The sequence below is a fragment of the Lagopus leucura genome, unplaced genomic scaffold (assembly GCF_019238085.1).
Source record: "Lagopus leucura isolate 7727_CA_CO unplaced genomic scaffold, USGS_WTPT01 Super-Scaffold_100002, whole genome shotgun sequence".
NCBI classification, from domain to species: Eukaryota; Metazoa; Chordata; class Aves; order Galliformes; family Phasianidae; genus Lagopus; species Lagopus leucura.
Window position 1 is genome coordinate 56,452,584 of NW_024962263.1, and position 23,883 is coordinate 56,476,466.

A 23,883-nucleotide genomic window follows, 5' to 3' on the forward strand; every position below is an offset into this window, starting at 1 on the left:
GAGGAGGCGGAGACGAGCGGCGCGGCGGGCGGGCGGGCGAGCGGCCCCGGCGTGCGGAATCACTCGAGGCCCAGGCGGAGCGAGGGGATCGCGGCTCCCCGTGAAGAATGTCAGCCACCAGCGTCGATCAGGTACCAGCTGCCCACACACCGCTATCTCTTCTCCTCGCGTCCGGCGCTCGGAGGGCGGCGGCCCGGCGGCCTCCCACTCCGTCCCTCCTCGCCGCCATGGGGAGCGGCGGGCGATCGGCGCCCGCTATGGCGGCCCCTGCCCGGCCCCGGCAGCCCCTATTTATAACCGCCGGGCCGCGCCAGCTCCGCTCCGCCTCCCCGCTGCGGGGCCCAGCCCGGCCTGGCGGCTCTGCGTCTGCCCGCGCCACGAGCGAGCCCTCGGCAGGCCCTGTGGGCGCCCGTTTCCTCTCGTCGTTCCTAGAGCGCTTCTCTCGGCTCTCCCTGTTTTTTCTCCGACTTCTGGTTATCGCTTTCTCTTTTCTTGTCTTCCTCTCCTCGCTCGCGTTTTCTTCTTTCGGGCCTCCTTCTCTGCGACCTCCGCTTCTTCCAGCTGTTCTCCGATTCCTCGCAGGGCTTCGAGGTTTTCTCAGCCTTTGCCAGGCCTTGCTGCTCTTCCTCTCTTGGCGGGCGCTTTTCTGCCTTGATCCTCGCTTCCTCCTTGGGCCTCTGCCTTTCCTCCAAAGTTTACTCCTCGCAGCCTCTTTCCCCCCTTTTATTTTCTCTGTGCCTTCAGTGTTTTGTGCCTTTTGTCTCCGTGTATGCTCTCCGGTTTCCTTTTGTGCACTTATTTCTAGCTCAGTGATCTCTTAGCTTTCCTTGCTGACTAGCCTTCCATAGGGGCTGCTGCTTCTCAACTTTTTTTTAGTTTTGTGGCTCTTGTTGCTCTCTGTGTGACTGGATGAGTTGTATCCCAGGCGATGAGATGTTGGCGTTTCTTAAGGAGGTTTTCCTCTGCTTTTGGGAAGGGGAGGTGACTAACCAGCACAGCTTTAGGTGGAAATGGGTTAAACAGAGACCTAACTGAGACAGCTTATATGCAAGGAAGATGGTGGTTTTCTCTAACATAGCCTAAACTTTCAAACCAGTACTGAATCTTTCAGGAGTAAAAATTGCTGGAGAGTAGCAGAGCCAGGGAATCTGCTCATGATTAGTTGTACATGTGCAAGGAGATGAATTAGATTCTGATGGGTTACAAGTTGCTTATTTCTTTTTAAGCTTGTTTTATTTTGTTATAGAGGAATTAAGGTTACCGTAACTCGTTCTTTTATAGTGGTTCTTAGTGAGTGGCAGATTAACAGTGTTTTGTAATGACTAATCCTAAAAAAAAAAAAAATTTCCCCTTAAGGTATTATTTTCTTGTGTGAAAGTGTAAACATGGTACCATTTTCTCGATGTAACTGACTGAACAAGGAATGTACAGCTTGTAGTTCAGCTTGCAATATTACTGTATATTCTTTTGTACATTTAAAAGGCAAGGCATTATAGGTTTTTCCCTGATAAGTACCCATCAGTCAGTTTAAACGATGACGTATGATAATGAAGCTCTAGTACTGGCAGTAATCTTAAGCTAACTTTCTTTGTTCTTTTAGGCTATGCTGTGTTTATTGCTTATGTCTCTCAAGGAAGGGCAATCAAAATTCATTTGCTCAGATTTCTGCTGCCAGTTAAGCTTTGCCTGTTTTAAAAGTCTGTAGGATATTTTAATGACTTTCAGTGAAATTCTTTCAATTTTAAAACTCTTCAGTTGAGTTTGTACATCAGAATTTTTTATAATAGCTTGAATTGATATTTAAATTGAAAAGAACTGGTAAACTTGAATTAGCTTGATAAAAACATCAGAAGATTCTAACTGAAATTTTCTGTTTTGCTTTTTTCCCCACTTTCCTATGTACAGAGACCTAAAGGACAGGGAAATAAAGGTAAGTCGATTCACTGTAATTTTGTGTAAATGTCTGATCTTGTTTGTGGAGCTTAATGTTTTCTGAGACAATTATGGGAAGGGAATGCTGCTATAGGATGTCTTATTTCAGATGAAGACAACAGGAAATTGCATACAAAATATTACTTCCCAGCATTTTTTACAATGGTACAATAGTATGTCAATTTAAATTTTTATTTTTCAAATAGATTATTGGAGTAATAAAATAACAGCTGATTTTTTTAGCTGATGTTGTTTGATATGTTTGCACAATCTCTTTAACAGTATACCTTGGATCTTTCTGTACAGTGAGTGGAATCAATATACTAGGATCGTCAGGAGTCTTTTGAGCAGCTTCCTTAGCTTGAGGAACACAAGCCATGTGACTGCTTAGTTAGTCATATCTATGAACAGAACACATCACCCTCCTTATTTTCAGAAAATATCTTGGCTCCGTCTGTAGAGAATATTTTTGTAGTCTCCTAAGCGTTTTGTTTGTTTGTTTTTACTTTTTTCATTTTTTTTTTTAAACATCTTTGTATTTAAAATAGGGTTTATTCCCTCCCATAGAAACCATCAAGTACTTCACTCTAAAATGCTAGGCCAGTCTGTGTGTGTGACGTATCAGATTATGTCCTGCAGTTATTTCTGGTCTGGAGTTTATCTTTGATATTAAAAAAACAAACAAAACAAAAGGAACCCAACCCAATAATTTATTTGGGTTTTTTATTTGTGTAGTCAGCACATTTGTGCCAATGAATTTCTTATCTGCTCAGTAAGCTGAGCAGTAGGTTAGTATGCAAACAGCTACCTGTGTGATGCGTTCAGTGTGGTTATTTCTGCATGCAGATTAAAAACGTTTTTGTGGACCTTATGTATTTTTTGACCCTGCTATTTATTATCTGAACTAATCTAACTGTTCTCTATGAAGTGTCATTTAATGTTATCCACACTTATTCTCTTGTTCTGCCTGTGTGCAGGTTATTTACTTCTGTATATACCACTCATGTTGGCATTTGCTTCCTGAATCTTGTTGAATCTAGCCTGTTTCCTTCTAATTTCAACATGCATTCAGTGAAAAATAAATCTGTCTGCCTCCTTAGACCCATGCAGTTTAGTCATTTTTTTCCTGAGTACTTGTTCTCTCATATTGTAGTACTTGTAGAACTTTTTATGATTTTTCTTTGAAGTGGTTATATTTCTGCCCTTTGTATTTCTCTTAAGTGAGAGGACAGTTTCATTTTAGCAAGTAGTTTGTGGCTTTCTGTTCTTCAGATTATGACGTCTATGTTTCCAGAAAAGTTAGAGCTATTAGAGAATCATAGAAGTACTTTTTGAACTATTTTTCCAATATATGAATTGGGTGTAAAGTATTGAGCATCTCATTTGAGATACTGTCCTGCAGTTTGTTTAATAATGAAAGTGCACAAGTCAGCATATTTTCTGTGCTGTAACTTGTAAATGCTTCAAAATGTGTAAATTAATACACGGTTTCAACTTGTCAAAATATGGAGGCTTTTGCATTTCTGAACTTGGATTTTTAGTGGATTGCATCCTGTTAAATAGCGTACAAGTCTCCTGGTGAGAATATGATAACAATGAAAACTGGAGTGAAACAAACCAATAATCAGCTCAATTCTACTGAAATATAAAGTATGGCAAATAATTTACAAAACTGATTTAATTTGGTGTTAGATTAAAGGGCTTGGAGATAGAAGATGGTAGCTCAAGTAGTTGTTGTTAGATCAGAGGTTTGTTCAAGAGGATATATTAAGTCAGTGTCAGCAATCCTTACTGTCCAAATGCTAGCAGACAGTAATCTTTTTGAGATGTCATGATATGGTCACAGCTTAAAGGGACCTTGAGGGAGTATGTGTTACTGAGTCAGCACATTAATCTGAAGCTCTGTGCATATGCATAGGAATGGTGATGTTGGGAAGGATTGGGTATGTAAATAAAGTGTTTCTCATGTTGAAATAGGAATACTAAGCCTTCAAATGATATTGAGAATTTGCTCATATTGTCTAGGAAAATTCTCTTGGTGCTTTGTTCTAGTTAGTTAAAAGTAGGTGACATGTGCTTCCTCTTTTGACCGGAATGTGTGGGATTATACATCTGGGTTATAGAACAGTCTATCAGTCTGTTGGACATTAACTCCAGTATTTCAGAGACTTGGACCAGTAAATAATTTTATCTTGAAAGTTTTCTTATTGTATTTGTCAAATACTGTACTGTTGACATAAGACATCAAAACTGATATCATCCAAATGATGTCTTGCAGTGGGGATAAGGAGGACCTGGCATTCCCCAAACTCCCTTTTTCCCTTGCTTTAGTTTTTGCCAACATATTGCACCTATGAAAGGAAGTCCTGATTTGTGCTTACCTGTGTATATATTTTTGATTTTGTAGGAGGTTTAAATATAAGATTAGGTTTAAAACAAGAATAGAACACTACAGGTTATGTTTAGTACTTATTACGTACCACATTAATCTGGATGTAGCGACAGCTTCTAGGGAGAAATTTATTCTTAATACCTTTGTCCATCATTTGTGCAATTTGCTAGTGGAAACTAACTGTAGGTTAGTTTCTGGTAGTATACTTCATCACTGCCCTGTTCAGTTAGAATACTTAATATGAGATTTTGGGTATGAGGCATGCATCTTAATCTGTTTTCTCTTGTTAAATACATGTGTGGGCTGCATTCTTCATTTTAAACACCTTATGTGAAGTTAGAGTGAAAAGCTGAAGGAACAGTTGTAATGATGCTGTCTCACTGAAAAGTGTATACATTTAGTAGTAGAGATGGCAGCACAGAACTATTTTGTGTTGCTGACTTAAGATCTCAATATAGAATAAACAAGAAAGAAAATACATTTATAAGAATACTGTTAGTTATGGCTGACCAAAATAATTATTGTGAGAGACCTTTAGATGCCTCTGAAACAATAAACATGGCTCGTTTAATGAAGATCAGCTGTCAGTGTGAAAAGATTAATTTTGATAGGATTCTAATCTTGGCCTGTAGTTTGTATATTGCTTTATGTGTGGCTGTATGCTTTGAAGAAAGTCGTGTTCCTCCTTTTTATTTTTTTGTTATAACAAAATTGTATTTGGGAATGTTGCTGTTTATAGTCTTTGGTTAAGACTAAGCGATGGATATGGCATGGGGTGAAGAGACCTTGAGGATTATTCTCTTGTGTGACTGGGCCAAATGTAAAATGGAATATAGAGTTCCACTCTATGTTTCCACTGTATTTAAGTTCAGGATGATTAGTGACCGCAGCTGAAACTCCTTATTTATGGAAAAACAAACAAAAGCTATAAGCTTAAATTGTTATTTAATTTAGAAATATTTTTATATCATGTTTTAATACACATTGTGTTCACCTTTGTTAGTCATAATTGTCTGCTGCTCATTTACAAACACTGTCAGTGTATAACCATGGTCAAGTGACCTTCTGAAACCCCAGAATGATAAGTGAAAGTTGCTTCCATCCTTCTCAGGTAGTTGCTTTGGAACAAATCTTCTGTTATTCTTTATTAAATTGATTTTTCCATCTCTTGTTACTGCTGTCTGAAGTTAATACATTTTTCCATTTTTTTTTCCATATGTTTATATGTATTCCTTTGTTATTTTTCCAGTTAGTTTAATTCCCTGAAGACACTTTGTTACTGAAATCAAATGTGGAAGAAATTGTGAAGTGTCTGGTTTGCAGTGTTAACTTTAGTGGGGGGAAGAACACAACCGAGCAAAAAAAAAAATCTTCAAGTATTTTCTATGTAAAAAACAAAAACAAACAAACAAACAAAAAAAACCCTGAAGATTTAGTTACATAGCTGTATATACTTTTCAGAAGCTTTTGCTCAAAAGAGAAAAACAGGTGTCAACTTTTATCTGAGTTTTCCCAACTGTCAGAAGATCTGCTGCTTTGCTGTAACTTCTGATGTCATCGATTCTTAGAGCACTTTATCAATTACTCTAAAGCTTGGTTTCGCCAAACACACTGATAGGTAACAGCAGCAAAAAATGCATTCTGAAGAGCAGTCACTTGTTTTTGAGATTTCTTTGTCTTTCAGTTCTATAATTTCAGTCACTGTTCTGCTTTGCGCTCTGGAAACAGTGGAGTTTGGTTGAGAGTTCTGCAATTTGACTTTGAACAATAGGGGAGGGGGGGAATTGAGAGATACTTCAAGTAATTTGAGCAACTGGAAAATGCCAAGTAGGTATTAATGCCTTAAATGAAACTAAAAGTAATAAATAGAAAGCTAAGAAGAGCAGATAGGAAGAGATTCCAGTGTCTAATGGCATGTGTGCAGGGAAAGGATAGTAAACTTGTTCCTGGGGACTTGAGCTTCTGCTTCTGTCTTTCATTGGCCCCTCTAAACTCAAGATATGTTGCTAATTCAGTGCAGTCTAATAGTTGTGTAGGAATTAGAAAATTAAACAGCTGAAATAGCCCTTCCCTGTTGTATTGGTGGGATGCTGACTTTAATCTTTTCAGGAGAAAGCTATATATTACAGATTTCACTGAACCTATTGAATTTGTGTGATCTCACTGGTCTGCACATTTGCACTTAATCTGGTACTTCTGGAAACACTGGATTTACTGCCCATGCAAATAAGGTGACTGAAGATTTTCTGTCTGTGTAGTTCAGAAAATTCCTCCTCCAGGAAAGGAACTCCACCATCAGGAATAGTCTGCTTTGGTTGCAGTCTTTCCAGACCTCTTCTGAGATCTGACTGGGGAGCTTAATGGTCTATTTTCTTTGAACAGAGTAAAGCTTAACAGTAATGTATTCTGTCTCAATGAAGCATCAGTAGAAGTATTTCATTGAACAGGTTATTAATTGTTACCTATTTTGAAAGTGCATCGTTAGTCTTCCAGAAAGTATATCTAATACAAATATACTTTTAGTTTCAGTACAGAACGGTTCGATTCATCAAAAGGATGCAGTAAATGATGATGATTTTGAGCCATATCTAAGTAGTCAGACAAATCAGGTAAGTGAACATTGCTTACTGTCTCGAAGTTAACTTTGGAGTTTGATGGAATTCCAGACAGTTCATTTTTGAATGATGCTTCTTAACATTACTTGCCTGAATAGCTGTTGAAATACAGTTTTGTGTCATATTTTATTTGTATATATAAAACATGAAATAGTTAAAGTTGTCTTAAATTCTGGATAAGATTCTGTTAATATGCATCGTCTGATGTCTCTTGCTCTTGTGTTCCAACTTCAAACCAGTTACAAGAATCTTCAAAAAATGAAAGAAAAACCCAAACATCAAAATAAAACCCTACACCTTAAATTTGCTGTGAATTATATTTTGGATGAAGTTCAAAACAACAGTTTCATTGGCTCTGAGAAAATATTAAGTGTGGACATAATCCCCTTTGATGTTAGTAGGAATATCTCACAGTTGGTTGCATAATAGGTTGAAGCTTAATATAACTGGAGTGTGGTATAATGCTTCTGCTGGAATGTTAATGGCTTATTTTCAGAGCTGTGAATTGTCTCTGTAATCAGAAGTTAACATACGTTAAGTTTGTAAGTTGTAGTGGTGTTGAGAGGGAAAGAAAAGACAAATTATTAAAAGACTTTTGAGAACTCTTCCTACTTTCCTGTTTCCTCAAATAACACAATATTAAGGAGGCATTATCTGAGGGATGATAATGTGCTGTGTTTTTTTCCAAAACAATGTCAGAAGTTTGTGGTGGGTAGTCCTTCAACTTCAACTTCATCATCTAAAGACATAACTGTTGTGATTTCTTAGGAGTCTTGGAATTGGAGTTTGGATTTAGTGAGCAAGCTTTGTTCTGCTAGACCACAGATTGTTCTTAATGGGAATGTTAGTTTGAGTGCTGTTCCTCACGAAACAAAGATGTTCTTGCATTCTTCCTGCTATTATGTTCTGGTAGTTGTCTCCTATTAGAAAAATCTTGACAAAAAAGCAACAAGAATGCAGAAAAATTAAGTCTTAATTGTAGTTTGTTTTTCTGTTAATGAAACTACAGTTGTTATGACTTGATTTTTTTTTTTTTTTTAAATGGTTTCTGAAAACATGGCTACTTCCAACAGGTATTTTTACTCATCTTTGTTACCTTCAAGGAAATGGGGAAAGTTGCAGATTCTTTCATATGATCGTTAACAGTGTTTTGGATGGTATTAGAAATACTTTGTCCTGAGCACATAGCCTGTATTGCTGATTTTTGTCTTATTCTCTTGCAGAGTAACAGCTATCCACCAATGTCAGACCCATATATGCCTAGTTATTATGCTCCATCCATTGGATTTCCATACTCTTTAGGCGAAGCAGCATGGTCAACTGCAGGTGACCCTCCAATGCCATACTTGACAACTTATGGACAGATGAGTAATGGTGAACATCATTACATACCTGATGGTGTATTTAGTCAACCTGGGGCATTAGGAAACACCCCTCCATTTCTTGGGCAGCATGGATTTAATTTTTTTCCTGGGAATGCAGACTTCTCTACATGGGGGACGAGTGGATCTCAGGGACAATCAACGCAAAGCTCTGCTTACAGCAGCAGCTATGGCTATCCACCTAGTTCTCTTGGGAGAGCCATAGCAGATGGACAGGCTGGATTTGGCAGTGATACTCTGAGCAAGGTGCCTGGGATTAGCAGCATTGAGCAAGGCATGACTGGACTGAAAATTGGTGGAGATATGACAGCTGCTGTAACAAAAACTGTAGGTTCAGCTCTGAGCAGTACTGGTATGACAAGTATTGCAGCCAACAGCGTGCCCCCAGTTAGCAGTTCAGCACCTAAACCAACCTCGTGGGCTGCCATTGCAAGGAAGCCTGCTAAACCTCAGCCGAAACTCAAGCCTAAAGGTAATGTGGGCATTGGGGGCCCTGCTGTACCACCACCACCTATAAAACACAACATGAATATTGGAACTTGGGATGACAAGGGGTCAGTGGTAAAAGCTCCCCCAGCCCAACCAGTACTGCCTCCTCAGACCATAATCCAGCAGCCTCAGCCATTAATCCAACCACCAACACTGGTGCAAAGCCAACTGCCTCAACAGCAGCCTCAGCCACAGCAACCACAACAGCAACAAGGACCTCAGCAGCAGGCCCAGCCTCACCAGTTGCAGCAGCAGCAGTTGCAAAACCGCTGGGTAGCGCCTCGTAATAGGGGTGTGGGCTTCAGCCAGAACAACGGAGCTGGCAGTGAAAACTTTGGTTTAGGTGTTGTATCCGTCAGCTCCTCACCTTCTGGTGTGGAAGTGCACCCAGTGCTGGAGAAACTAAAGGCCATAAACAACTACAATCCCAAAGACTTCGATTGGAACCTGAAGAATGGACGTGTGTTTATAATCAAAAGTTATTCAGAGGACGATATTCATCGCTCCATTAAGTACTCTATCTGGTGTAGTACTGAACATGGTAATAAGCGCTTGGATGCTGCTTACCGTTCCTTGAATGGAAAAGGCCCACTCTATTTACTCTTCAGTGTGAATGGCAGTGGACACTTTTGTGGAGTGGCTGAGATGAAGTCTGTTGTGGACTACAATGCATATGCTGGCGTCTGGTCTCAGGATAAGTGGAAGGGCAAGTTCGATGTCAAATGGATCTTTGTCAAAGACGTTCCCAATAACCAACTGCGGCATATTCGCTTGGAAAACAATGACAACAAACCAGTTACCAATTCGAGGGACACTCAAGAAGTACCCCTAGAAAAAGCCAAGCAAGTGCTTAAAATAATTGCTACTTTCAAGCATACCACCTCAATCTTTGATGACTTTGCACATTATGAAAAGCGTCAAGAAGAGGAGGAAGCCATGCGTAGGGTAAGAAAACCAGTATTATAGTAGCTTTCCTGTATTTTCGGTTCTTGGTGGCCTTGTTATTTCGTACAGCTGAAATTTCTCAGCGTGAGTGTCGAGTCAGAACATGGTGCTTTTTCACCGAGGTGTATATACCTGATATAATTAGTTCTTAATGAAAAGAATAACTTTCTTGAACCTGTGTTAATAAAACAAGTTACGTGTTTAACTGCAGTGCTAACATTGGCATGCGTAAGATGACTTCTGAGTGTTTCACAAAATGAACAAAAATGGAATTGAGTGCATTATCCCTAACTATAGTATCCAAGTTTAGACAACTTCTAGTTTCTGTATCATTGAAGAAACATGAAATTATAGATGAAGTTAACATTATTTACCAAATAAATTAAAATTCTGCTTTAATAAACTTTTAACAAGCTTTTTGCAAAGAGTAGATTTTCTCCTTGATTCAGTTTGTCTTTTGTAGGTTTCTGAAATATGTGAGTGATATAATGATGACTTATGCAGTGTCAGAATTATATTTTGGGCAATTCTGATAGTGCAATTAAAAATATACATAGCTTGTTTCTGTGATTAAAAGTGTACCTGTGATAAATCTGTAGAGAAAACTAATTTTGGAGGTTCAGCATTTCAGAAAATCAAAAAAGGCAAAAATACTTGCACTTTAAACTGTTTTACAGTACTTGCTTGTCAGATTAACTCTCCCACCACTAAAAACTGTTCCATTCACCATTAGTCTCAATATTTACTTTTGCTATATTTTTTTTCTGGACTTGCTACTGTAACAGTAAATACATGATTTATCACATGTTTAGAACTACTTCAGGGATCTGGAATTACTTTACCTAGTTAGTTGATATTCAGAAGTGTGAATTTGCATCAGTGGGCTTTTGCTCTCGGTTCATCCATCACACCGCTTCCTGAGTAAAAATACCCTTAAGTCTATGGTTTATGCAAATTAGGAGACTTGTGGGATATGAAGTCCTGAATTTGTTCTTGTTTGAAGCTGCCATCGTTTTGACTGCATAAGAATTTCACCTGCTGCACTATCTCCTTATCTCTGTTAGGTTAGGTCCAACCTCTTCTGCCATACTGCCAGCATCCACCTCACCATGGATGCCAGCATTCACCATGGGCCAACATAATAAAGTAGGAGGCATTCATTTCAGCGCATTCCTTTTTTTTTTTAAAATAATTTCTAAGAGCACTGGTGTTCTAAATCAGTACTGCTACTTCTGTGCCATCTTGATGATGGGAGATTGGACCACGATCTTATCTAATATTCTAAGGGAAAAATTCTGATTTTTGCAAGTTTTAGTACAACTTTATGGTTTTAGTAATGTTTCAGAAAGGCACGACTAAGTGTTTCTCTGTAGCATTCATGTGTCAGAAGTGCCTTAATTTCTGATGTTTTAAGACACTTTATGAAGACCTTGCTGACTTCAAAGGTAGAGCAGATACTTTTGTGAAAGAACTTATCAAAAGAGTCATAATTTAGACGTGTCCTAGCAGCTGTTTTATTTGTGGTTTGTATTCCTCTACAGTAGGTAAAATCCATGATGTGTACTGGGGGGGAGGGACTGAGCATGGATTTAGTAATGTTTCTGTGTATTTTAAATATCAGTGTACTAAACTCAGCATTTACTAGGTCTCTATCTACATGACTGCGATTGTGCATTTTATGTAATAAAGGAATATTGCTTTTCAATATTTTCAGTGATGCATACAGTATCTGTATGACTCAAGTACTGAACTTTACATTTCTCTATTAATACAGCTGCTTTTTCCAGTTCTAGTGAAAGCAAACATACTTGTCACAGTACTTTCACAATGGATGTTGATTTTTTTCTACAACAGTGAACAACTTCTTTTTCTGGTAAATTACAAAAAATGAGTTTAGAACTGCATATCTTGGATGTCAGGGGGAAGTTCTTCACAGAGAGAGTGATGAGGTGCTGGAACAGGCTGCACAGAGAGGTTGTGGATGCTCTGTTCCTGGATGTGTTCAAGGCCAGGTTGGATGGGGCCCTGGGCAGCCTGGTCTAGTACCAGATCTGGAGGATGGTGACCTTGCTTGTGGCAGGGTGGTTGGAACTTGATGTTCCTTGGGGTCCCTTCCAACTCAAACCATTCTATGATTCTGTGTCTGCAAGTGAGATTTCCTTTTTGAAGATGTACTTCAGACATGCCTGAAGCAAATTTATACAATTTGTAGCATTACTTGGGTTGGAAGGGATCTTAAATATCATCTAGTTTCAACTCCCTGTATTGGGCAGGGTTGTTCCTCACCAGATCAGGCTGCCCAAGGCCCTAATTTAGAATATAGGAAGTCCAAATTAAACTAATTCCCTTAAAAACTAGTATTGGTTTAAAACCTCTAGGTTTCTTCTTGTTCTGTTATGGTACAGTATAGAAACTACTTATCCTGAAGCTGTAAACATTCACTTGTTAACTCCTTCATGGTTTAAGCGTGGTTTAGAAATGCAGTAATTACTATTGTAAGCTCTATTTTATGGTTAGTTGAGTAATCCTTTATTACCTAGGGTCATCTAAGTTTGTGGAGCTGTATACAAATTAGTATGCTTCTTTCTGCCAGTAGAGTTGTAAAGTCCATGCACGTTGAATTAATGCCTTTTTTCTGTGGCAGCTGTTGTTGTTTCTGTCATAAGTTTTCTTTTTGCAGTTGATAAAAAAGTAACTGCATCGGATGGTAGTAGTCACTTGCATTTTCTTTCAAGAAAGGTTACTCATTCATTGTTGCAAAGATGGTAGCAAAATTTCCTACAGTCAGCGATCTAAATAAAGCAGCAGCATCTGATTTATAGATGTTATTTTACTTTATAACTGTTCATCCCAGCTAACTTATTTGAAAGTAATTGGTCATAAAAAATTAATCTGAACAAATCAGGGGAATCAATAATTAATTTTTAATATGACTTGTCATTGTTTTGTTCAAGTTATGGCAGCATACTTGCAAAAGTGCAATGAATGAGACTTCCTTAACTTTGCATTTGATACAGGTTGCTTCAAAGTGTAATTATTAGAACTGCTGTATCAGTCACTGCTTGATGTGACCCTGCTGTCATCCGGATATGTAAAAGTAGGATTGGAAACAAACTTGTGCAGCACTCACATTTTTCTTATTGCTGAGGTTCTAGTATCCTATTTTAAATGTATTGGGTGCTAAGTTCTTTACCAAGAGAGCTGGAACAGGCTGCCAGAGAGGTTGTGGATGCCCCATCCCTGGAGGTGTTCAAAGCCAGGTTGGATGGGGCCCTGGGCAGCCTGGTGTAGTATTAAGTGTGGAGGTTGGTCGGTCCTCCTGCCTGTGGCTGGCGTTGGAGCTTTGATCCTTGAGGTCCCTTCCAACCCAATCCATTCTACGATTCTGTATCTTTTCATCTAAGGAACTAACAGGCTCCTTTTTCACGAGTTTTGTCAGTGGTAGGTTGAAATCTGAAATCTGCGTTAGTCGCATTAGTCCTTAGTTTGAATTACTGCTTGGTGGTTGTGGTGTAAGCGTGCGTGATTGAAGGCTGTTCAAAAACATGTTGGATTGTCTTTCAACAGAAAGCAGTAGAAATATCATGCATTAAAAAAAAAGTTGAGCTTAAAAGCTTAAAATATGCTGTTTAAGAGTATGTAATTACAGTAGGAAAATAAGTTGCAAAAAATCTGTTGTATTTATACACCTGACCATCAGTAAATATGTAGGTCAAAATGAAGCCTGGCTTTGATTAAAAAATAACAACAAAAGCAAAACAAACAACCAAGCACACAGCCCCACCAGCCAAGTAAACAAATAACCTACCCCCAAACTAACAGTTGTTGAAATATTCCAAGGTTTTCACTCACCTGCAGGGGTGACTTCTGAAAAGTGTAGTTTTCTGTTGTTTGAGGACCTCTTTTGGTGTAGCTTAGTATTGAGTTCTACTTCTTGTACCATATGGTGGACAGAAGGTCATGATTCCTCATAATTGTAGAATGCTGACTTAGTAACAGAGCATAAAATTGTTTTATTGTAACAGTCCTGACAAATAATTATTATCTGTAGGAGAAGATGAAATCAGTATAATCTCAGCTGCTTATCTAATTTGCATTTGGAGTTTTTTTTCTTTACAGGAAACTTTTAAATGGCAGGTGAATATTTGCCATGTTAGTTTTCTGTTGCACTACACACCTTGTTATAGGAGTGCTCATATAGCCAGAACTTTTTTACTCAGAGTAATTTCATATTTTTTCCTTCATTGTGATAGCAGTGTGGCTGCTGTTTCTCTGATAAGCTGTTTTATCAGATGATAGTGTTAAACAACATGTTAAACAATATATCTTTCTACTCTAGGACATTGCTATCTTTATGCTTGATTAGATATTTCTAAAAAATATATAGTATGGGAATGAGGAAAGTGAGGAAACAAAGTGTGAGCTGTTACCACTTTCCTCCTGCTCCAGCCCATTTGACTATGTCAAGCTCTGATATAAACATATAATCCTTGCACAAGTAAAAGAAAACAGACTAACATTTTTAATGTAGGTAATTGGTAGTAGTACTGTCATCTTGTACTGCTTTTTTTTTTTTTGTGTGTGTGGTAAAGATTCAGAACAGTAAGTGAGATTTTCTGATATCTTGTGAGAAATGCATTTGCTTTATACTTATCAGATTTTGAGGGTTATTTCAGAATTTTCTTGAACTTGCTGCATATCTACAGTTTTTTTTTCTTTATAAATAAGAGTGGTATTGAAAGTGTAATGTCTATTGCAAGAAAAAAAATAACAGGCTGGGAAGTTTTGCTGTTAATGTGCATAAGATGAAGGGTATCCCTGGTCCTGGGAGAAGAGAATTATTTGGGACAAGCGGAATTTATACACTGATCTGGAATTTTTTCATCCTTTGGTGATGCGTAGCTCCTATGCCTTAATACGTTCAGCATTGTGAGTCATTTAGGAGCAGCTGAAAATGATCTGCAAGTTTTCTTACAGGCATATGAATTTCAGTGCCTGTGTTTTCTGCACATTTGGCTGAGACAGTTGTTCATGTTCAGAGTTGACGTGTAAAGTTTATTACAGGATAAAGATGATATGGAGAGATTTGGATATTAAAAGGTGGTACCACTAATATATGTTGACTGTGTAAGGATTTAAGTAGTGATATAGCCTGCCTTTCTGTTGTAAGGAAAAAAGTGTTGTGGCAGGGGAAGTCCAGTATTGAAGTATTGAATGAAAGAGCTGGAATGCAATTAAGCTCGCAGGTAGTCTTAGTTTCAAAAGAGACTTAAATGGATTTTTTTCCCTTGTCTTTTTGATTTGAAATTCCTGCCTGTGGAATGAGGACTTCAGAGACTTTTCTACTGAGCAGAATGACCAAATTTCTTTTGTAATATACAGACCCCTATCGGAAAAGCTAGGAACATCAACTAAGTGGTTTGCTTGGATGCTATGAGGCAAATCATTTTTGGAATCTAATGGTTTAATATTCATAAATATGAAGGTAGCTCCTTAAAACAAAACTCTGAACTTGAATTGAGTGTGGTCTGTGATAACTGCAGTGTTTCTGAATGTTCTGTTGAAGTTCTTGGTTGTTTTTTGTTGTTCATTTGAGCAATTCTAAGCTTCTTCCAGAGCAAAAGCAGATCAGTGATTGTTCACGAGTAACCTTTCACATCCTGCTCAGGTGAATCTGTTGAGAACAAATTGACTGGAACACTATGCTTTTCCTGCAGCTTGCAGGAAGTGTGACAAAATGTGTCTGCATAGGAGAGTCCACAACCTCCATGACTTCACTCTGCTTCAGCGTTGTATCGTTAATTCATGTCAGATGTGGACTAGTTAGGAGAAAGTCAAGCATAGTTTGTTAGTGGTGCTTTAATGCAAAAACCAACAAACCAACAGTCAAAAACGATATGAAGCTTAAATAACTAGAAATACTGTTTCTACAGATTGAATTGAACTTAATTGTTGAGGTTTAGTATGAAAGTTGATTGGTTTTAATCTTCAGAATCATCTGAAATCATGGATTACGTTTTTTTTTTTTTTTTTTATCAGATGAACTGTTTGAGCCAGGTTCCATGTAAGTGCCTGGTAGTGTTCTTAACAGGAGAGGTAATTATGATTACAGTTGTGCTTCTCTACCTAGGGTCATATTCAGCTGTGAGAATGTAAGCAATCTTGTATGTTAATTCCATTTTCATATGGAATATAATGAAAAAGTGAGATAAACTATGTTTGTGATTCTTCGTGACAGATTTTAAATTGAAATAGTAATTTGAGTTGCAGATTGTAATTTCTGTTATATGTACGCAGAGAGTTAGTGGTGAGGCTTAAAGAAAGTCTGAGAAGTTCTTCCCCAGAGTATTGACTTTGCAGTGGATGTCATTTCTCTTCTAAGGCTATTCCCGATTCTTTAGCAGAGTTGTTAAATAAGGTCTTGTTTTTGTTGCCCATGGGTTTCTGAGTAGAAGTAACAAAGGTGTCAGTCATCTAATTGCTTTCTGCAGTTCTTTCTTACATCAGATACCTGTTCCAAGGCCTGGAAAGTCAGTATTACACAGTTTCTTTTTTTTACTTTTTAATGAGCTTCCTCCAATGGCTATGTTGTAGCTAATTAAAATCTGATATTTCAACATGTATTGCACTGTAGGGAAGCACTTGCTATGTCTAGTTAGAATTGGCCAATCCATCACTGACAATATCCATCTGGGAAAACAAGACTGGAAGAGCTTTTCTGGCTCATGGAGTTTAAGTTTGGTTTTTGCAGAACGTTTCTTTGTGGTTTGTCGTTACATAGTATCTTTAAATCAGTTAAGTTTTTTTCTCCACCTCTGCCTTATGAATGTTCATACCTTGTTATTTAGTTTGCTGTGAGAGTTCAGATGTAAATTCATAGTTTTCTTAAGCATAACAAAGTATAGAATGTTATGTCTGTTCCACTAAGAATGCTCTGCTCAAATATAATTTACCACGATGATTGTAATATTTACAGTTTTGCTGTTGCTGAATCTTTCTGAGGTTAAAATAAGTAAAATGCCATCAAAATTAATATGGAAAATAGGAATTCTGGACTTTGCAGCTTTTCAGACTTTCCCAGCATTCATATGCTTATTTGCTGTCTGGAACTTGAATGATCTACAACAGCAGGGTCTTGGATGAGTATTAATTCATATGGCTTACTGGAAAAGTTGGAGCTCTGGAGTTGTAAAATTTCATTTGACGTCCTTGATTTTTAATTTGTTTTACTTTTCATGTTGAAATAAGAAATAGAAGAAACTAAATGTTTGGGAGGAGGTGGTACCTGAGCGCTTAATTTCTGGGTTCATGTAAGGCTTCTAGAGGTCCTTCCCAAGTGATCTTTCCTTCACAGATTCCCAGAATCACTAGAAGTGCTACTTAGATATGCTTAAGTAATTTTTATCTGGTTGTAAGATAATCAATCTTCAGATTTACCCTCTCTCTGGAATCTGAGATGTTGATATTTCACACAGCTTTAGAAGTTTCATTAACAGATGGCTGATGAGATCCTTGCTATAAATGGACTAAACTATTTCTAACATTTTTTGCTTTTCTCAGAAATCTGTTCTTGGTTGTGGTCTCGAGCACTAAGGTCAGACCTAGGTTTCTGCTGTCCCATTGTAATGATACACTGGGGTGCAGTGAATGGCAGATTATGGCTGAAGCCATCAATAAATGAGATTTCATGAGCTTTGTGGCTTTTTCTCGCCATCTTTACAGCTGTCTGTTCCACCTCTGCCAGGTGTTCCAGCCTACACAGTAGGGTTGGCAGACGTGTGTGCCTGCACTTCCCTTCACAGAATGCAGTCTGACATGTTTGCTTACATTGCAGATGAACATGAAGATTAAATCGAAGTCTGCACTGAAGCAACTAAAATATGCTGCATGTTCCCTTTTGAAACTGCTGTAAGAATGCTGTCTCTTGATGGGGGCAAAGCAGAGAGCTTCAAGTATGAACATTTTAAAGATTGCAGCATGATACGCAAGTTCTGCAGAGGTTTTTTTTTTTTGCAAGTATAGCTGATCATGCTCGAGTTGAACACATGGGGATACTACCTGCAATTTGTGCAAGTTTGCAACCCCAAATAGCTTTAAAAATGGATACCTTGAAATGTTCACACCTCTGTCTGTCATAAAATAAGCAAAAGTCCTTCCTTCACTCTGAACTTCAGTTTGTAGGACCTTAGGGGGGGGAAGTGCATCTTAAGGCTGAAGCAGTTCTTTTTGTTAGGTTTCCACTTCAATTTTGCTACTAAAAATTAGCATTTTTCATTTCACCTGTTTTGGGCAAGAAATTCCAGAAAGTAGTGTTATACATCTCAGCAGTTTCTTTCAAATCAGATCAGAGCATATTTTTGTTGCTTTGAAGGTTGAAATTTTGTTGGCATAGAGGTTTTTTTAAATCTGAGGATAAATGGCATTGTGATTGCTTTTCAGCACAAGATCTTCCAATTTGTGCACCGAACTCAAAATTGAACGCACATTGCTGTGCTGCTCATTACATATCTTTCTTTACTCTAAACTGAGGCATGTTTCTTATGCCTAAACCTTTTTAGGTTCACCTTGATTTAGTTTTGTCAGTTTGTGTAGAAAGTTGTTTGCATAAATGAAGCTTGCTTACCACATGGCCTTTTGCTAGCAGTTACTGCTAACCAGCTGTTCCATTCTCACATAGTTCTAAATCAAATGCTTGATTGCTTTCCATTTCTGCTCATAAACTCCACCCAAAGCTAGGTAACCTCACTGTGGCAGATTGGGAAGTAAAGCAGGCTGTGCTGGCCTTTGGCAGGGAATGTGAATTGACCTGAGAAGCTTTTTACTCTAGGATGCTGAGTTTTGGAAAAGATCTTACTCATCTGAATATAAGAAGAGAGAGAGCAGTTTGGAGTGCAGAGACACTGTGTAGTCAGCTTGACTAAATGGTTACTTGGGAATGAAGGAAAACTGATGATGCTACTTTTGTGTAGATAGTATTTTAAGTTGAAAAAAATATTGATACATCGTTATTTAACACTGCAGTTTTGTAGGCTGCTGTAATACAGCATAGTGGCTTTCAGCACTGGGCAGTTAAGTCTGCTCATAGTACAGCAATAATCTAAGATGTACATAAGCAGGCTGTTTTTGCATGCTTTATGTACATAGGCATGAGGCCCAGTGATCATGTGTTTTTAGCCTAGAGATACTCTTTAACATATCAACATGTATTAATTTAATGACTGATAGCATCAATCTCATTTTAAAATCACTGTGCAAATATTGGCCATGCATCTCTGAACTAGGAAAAAGGATACTGTGGAATAATGGTAATTTTGCTCCTTAAATATACTGAAGTTCTGTCCTAGAGTTTGGAACAAGCAAGTTGCATAGCTGCTGAGACAGTGAGATTACTGTCTCAGTGACCAAGTGCTCTGCAAACCTTACATTTTTGGTATTCATTTTGAAGCAGCCTTGAAGCAGAAGTCTGTCTTGAGGAAGACTAGATAATCAACTGTTCTCTAGGAACTATTTCAATGTTTTGTATACTCCCATTATAATGTCTTTTTGTGAGAATTTATTTGGGATTATGTGTGAATTTTCACTTTCCCTAAGTAGTTTCTAGCATAATAAAGTTTCAGCATGATATCAGATAGTGGTTTTGAATCGTTCAAATGCCTCCTGGTTTATTTTGGTTTTCCTTGCTATGTTTGTGTTCCAATTATAACATCCTGTGTAATGCAGTAATAAAAACACTGGAAATGAGCTCTGTTTTAAATGAGGCAGGGAGCTATCTCTTCCAGAAAGTATTATCAAACATTTACATAACTTGCTCAGTGATACATTTAAAAAAAAAAAATTCTAATGGAAGAAAATTTCTAAGTTTCCTAGAGTCAAACTGTAGTGTCTTTCTGCAGTCTAATTAGCAAGATACATAATGAAGGCAAGGAAGAATAATCGCTGTTTGTTCTTTTCCTAGAGATCATAATACTTAATTGTATATTTATCTTAAAGAGAATGATGAATCATTGAAAACGTTATTCCTCTGTTAGTCTTGTAATACAGTGGAAGATTCTATTAGTCTCTGGTAGAGATACAGTGAAATTAATAGTGTTTACATTGTTTATCTTTTTTTACACATGTGACATATTGCATTATACTAAATGTAACATCTTACACTTCTGTGGTGGCTTTGAGGTGAATGTCAGCCTGATTTGCAAGTGAGGCTTGCATTTGAGTGGTTTCTGTCATTGTTTATTGTTATCTTGTTTTTGTTTGTCTTTACCCAGCCATTCCTACCTCACTCTTTTTGTAAGTAACTTCTAGACAAAAAATATTGTATGGTTGGCCTTTTTCATTTTATCTCGTCATCACAGCGCCGTGTTTGCATGGAGGAAGAAGTACTGGTGCAACTTGTTCCTTTACCTTTTGATCTTAAGCACATCAAAATGTTTACCATAGTAGTCTTTGATTAAGATATCTGGGAGCGTGATCTTTGTGTTTTCATTTATTTAGTATCTACTGTAGAGAGAAAATGTACATAGAGATGGTTGTAAAGCTATAAAGTTAGAAGTCCTTGAAAGTTAGTTGCTTGATTTTAGAGAATTCACAATGCTACTGCTTTAATGAGAGGAAAGCAAGTAATGTTTAACTTTGTGTATTAACACGATTTCCCTCTTTGTTTTTGTTTTCTTTCAGGAGAGGAATAGAAACAAACAATAACTGTATGGAGATATCCTGCTAGAATTACAACACTAATGATGTAGACTCTGGAAATGCCTAATATGTCTAAGAAGACGTTATTAAAGCTTTTTTCTGCTTAAGGTGACATCTTTGAACACTTTAACACGAAATTGACTCTTCTTGTAATGGTTCTCATCAGTGCATCTGCCCTTATACTCTCTCACCAAACACACTTGAGAACTGTACCTTCGTCAAGCACTTTCTGTCCTGAAGCTTTTACCAGTATCTGCTGTCTTTTGTATTTATGCATCCTAGCTAAGGCACAGGAGACTGAACGAATGCAAGGATTCATTAACTCTTTGAATTTGTTAAATACTAACATTTAACCATTAGAAGTGGTTCGATGATGTGAGATTCACATTGCTTCAACTTAATTTTTTTTCTTTGTAGTTTTTTTAATTGTCAGATTTTAGCTATTCAACAGATTAAAAGCAAATCATGCCATATTTAGTCCTGGAGTAAAACTCAAGTCTAAATGTTCATGTGAAAATTATTGTAGTAATCTTTTAAAATGGCAAAGCAACTTTAAGCTGCAGTTTAGCCAAATGAAACGTAACATAAAATTATATTAGAATGACATTTCCCTTGTTTCAAACTGTTTGGTGTAAGAGAATATTAATATGCAGCTTGGTGGACGCCACCAGTTAATGCACATTTCTTTATTTTTTTTCTGTAACATGTATACTGAAAAAAGTGCATTTGTCTGAGGAACTGTTTGTTTGCTACCACTCGATGAATCTCAGTTTTGAGTAAATGTACCTCAGTCTAAATCAGACTTTTTATGACCTTTATAACTACATTTAAAATCTTTAATTCCTATTTCTGGGTGTTTGCAAGCCTGACAGATTGCTATCATGAAAGTGAAAATTTACTCCTCTAGGTGATTCACTAGCTAAATAAACATAATTCTTGTTTAGCAAGCATATACTGTTCTCAAAGTTTTTTGTTTCACTTACCCAACATTGAGGTGTTTACCCCTGTCTACTGTTAAAAATATTGGAAAAAAAAAAAAAGAAACAACCCTTGATCCATGGAGAAGACATAGCCATTTTATCAAGATTTTTGTTAGAAAACAAGGAATTTTAGAATTCTTATTAAACTGGTTACTGCTCTACTAGCTTTTAACTCCTCAAATTGTATCCTTTGTTTCAGTTCACGTAGCCACATGCATTCTGTCTTCTGGAAGAGAATATTAGAAAAATGTTAAGCAGGTGTATTGACTGTATGAAATACTGAGCAGCCTGTACCAAACTCCATGGATAGCTTTCTCTTTTTAGAAAGACAGTGTAGAAGTCAGATATGTTATAGCTTAAAATAGCAATATGGCGTATTATTCGAACGTTTCATGTCTTAATGTCCAGCACAGATGTTTATATTGTTTTGAGCCCTTCATTTACAGATTCTGGCAATCAAAGTTCTGAAGCTTAAGTGGTATAACTTTGTTTTGAATACAGACTATTTTGCTGGATTTTAGTTTTTCTCAGGCCCCAGCTCTCTTCTGACTTTGCATATATAAAACAGTCAATAGATGCTATTTCTTACTCATTATTGTAAATATTTGAGAATGAGGAGTAGCAGATATGAATCTTAATTTTTACTGCTTGTTTTCTGCAAACTCAGAGGGAAGCAGCTTTCATATTTCGGAAAGAAGCAGCAATCTCACTTAAGTGCAGATTAGGTGAGGAAGGGAAAGGCTAAGCTCTTATTATGTGAGGAGACTAGAAGAGAGTTTTCAAGCCCCAAACCTTATGAAATTGACTTCAGCCCCAAAATCCCTCCTTCCCTGTTTTTGTTTCTTGCTAACAAATTTTGTAGGTATTTGTTTCCCTCTGTTGGCTGACCTATGGATTACTGCCTGTTATTCCAACTGTGACTGACCATTTGAAGTGGCAAAGATCAATATTCAAAGAATGTAGTCCTTCTGATAATCCTTCAAGGGAGCAGCATGCTTCTACTTCTTTGTTGCAAAAATATCAGGAAAATGCACAGATGTTTCCAGTAAAAGAAAGCTACTGTTAGTCAGGTATTCAGGATTTGATTGCATGTGCAACCTTACTTTGCTTCTGCTGCAGCATTCATATTTTTGCAGACTTAAAGTATTTCCTGCTTTAGCCCTCGCCTCTTTTATTCTATAGCATGAGCATTGCTCTGGTATTGAATCAGACTTAGAATAAAATGAGTTTGTTACTTTGCAGACTTTGAAAGCTTGGCAAATGAGAAGGGATTGTAACAGAAGGAGGTGATCACATTTAGAGAGCTGTGACAGTTCTTATGCTGTTCCAGGATTGTTAGTTGATCTACGAATAGAAGAGTTTAATTGCTGATGGTATTAGTCATGTTGTGACCGACTTGCAGACTGCTGAGAGTTTAGTATGTGCAGCTGAAATTAAAAGGAGTTTTATGTGCATATAAAGTGCTGTAAAAATAGTATATACTGTTGTAATATACAGCTGTGGAGTGCTGTACTGGTTAATGGACACATGACACTGCTAGCCTTCAGCTTCCTTATGCACGAGCCATTTTCCTCCAGAAAGAAAAGGAATGGTGCTTAATATCTCAAATAAATGTAGAAATACTTTTTTTGGTCTCTTTTTTTTTTTTTTTTTTTGGTCTCTTTTTTTTTTTTTTCTTCCCTGATACAGTGAAGCTGTGTTAATGGCTGCTTGCTCACAGTGAAGTTGGTAGAACCCCACTTCTGTTCCTGATTCTGCCTCCTCTGTGTCAGCATTTGTTTTCCTGTGGTCCATACTGAACCAGTTAAATCAGCAGAAAATTTCTTAACTGGCTGAACAGTGAGGTTAAACATTTATGAGGGAGATGCTGGGAGGGAAAGGAAGAAGGCTTTTCCTTTGAGGAGCAATGCTGAACAGGCACTGCTGCATTGTAACTGCATGCTCACCAGTAGACAAACCACATACAGTAGTATTGTGAAAACTGCAGATGACTGCCCTCCCCCCCCCTCCCCCCCCCCCCCCCCAGAAAAGAAAACCAAAAAAAAACCAAAAAAGCTGTTTATAGTGTAAGATTAAGTTAGCATACAGTGGAATAAAATGTTATTGCACCTCTAGTGCAGGAGGAGTGTAAAAATGCTGAATATTTTCCATTTTGAGTACTTTTCCCACTTTAAACACATCTGACAAATCATAGAGAAAGGATTGCTGAAAGATTTGACCTGCCTTATTGTACAAATTGAGACAAATCAACGTGTGAGCTTTGCTAATCTTTGAGTATGTCTTGTCTTTGTAATATCAGCATCTTTAACGTAGGGGGTTTTTTGGTGTTAGACAAGAAATAAACCCTGTCAATTGAATGCTCAGGTTTCTGAGTAAAGCAAAACATGGGTGCTACTTTATTATTAAAAGATTTGGATTGGGAAAGCCTCAATATTCACAGCTAGACAAGATTCACT

The 23,883-nt window shown here is 37.6% G+C and overlaps 1 protein-coding gene across 2 annotated transcripts; it reads left to right on the top strand.

The window, feature by feature from the left end:
* Positions 1-28: 28 nt before the first annotated feature.
* YTHDF3 (YTH N6-methyladenosine RNA binding protein 3) lies at positions 29-23,052 on the top strand. Of its 2 annotated transcripts, none has more exons than XM_042869130.1 (5): positions 29-131; positions 1,906-1,930; positions 6,848-6,933; positions 8,163-9,755; positions 20,430-23,052. In XM_042869130.1, the coding sequence occupies exons 1-5, from the start codon at positions 108-110 to the stop codon at positions 20,451-20,453; spliced, it is 1,752 nt and encodes a 583-aa protein (XP_042725064.1). In that variant the 5' UTR covers positions 29-107; the 3' UTR covers positions 20,454-23,052. The 2 variants fall into 2 exon arrangements, with proteins under 2 accessions (XP_042725064.1, XP_042725065.1); XM_042869131.1 differs by lacking the exon at positions 29-131 and adding an exon at positions 395-473 and having other exon boundaries at positions 20,430-21,397.
* Positions 23,053-23,883: the final 831 nt, after the last annotated feature.

Bases quoted from the DNA above. Each gene is read 5' to 3' on its own strand.
- YTHDF3 (XM_042869130.1), top strand. From the start codon at position 108: ATGTCAGCCACCAGCGTCGATCAG. The intron at 132-1,905 runs GTACCAGCTGCC...TCCTATGTACAG, and splicing joins CAGCCACCAGCGTCGATCAG to AGACCTAAAGGACAGGGAAA. The intron at 1,931-6,847 runs GTAAGTCGATTC...ATATACTTTTAG, and splicing joins TAAAGGACAGGGAAATAAAG to TTTCAGTACAGAACGGTTCG.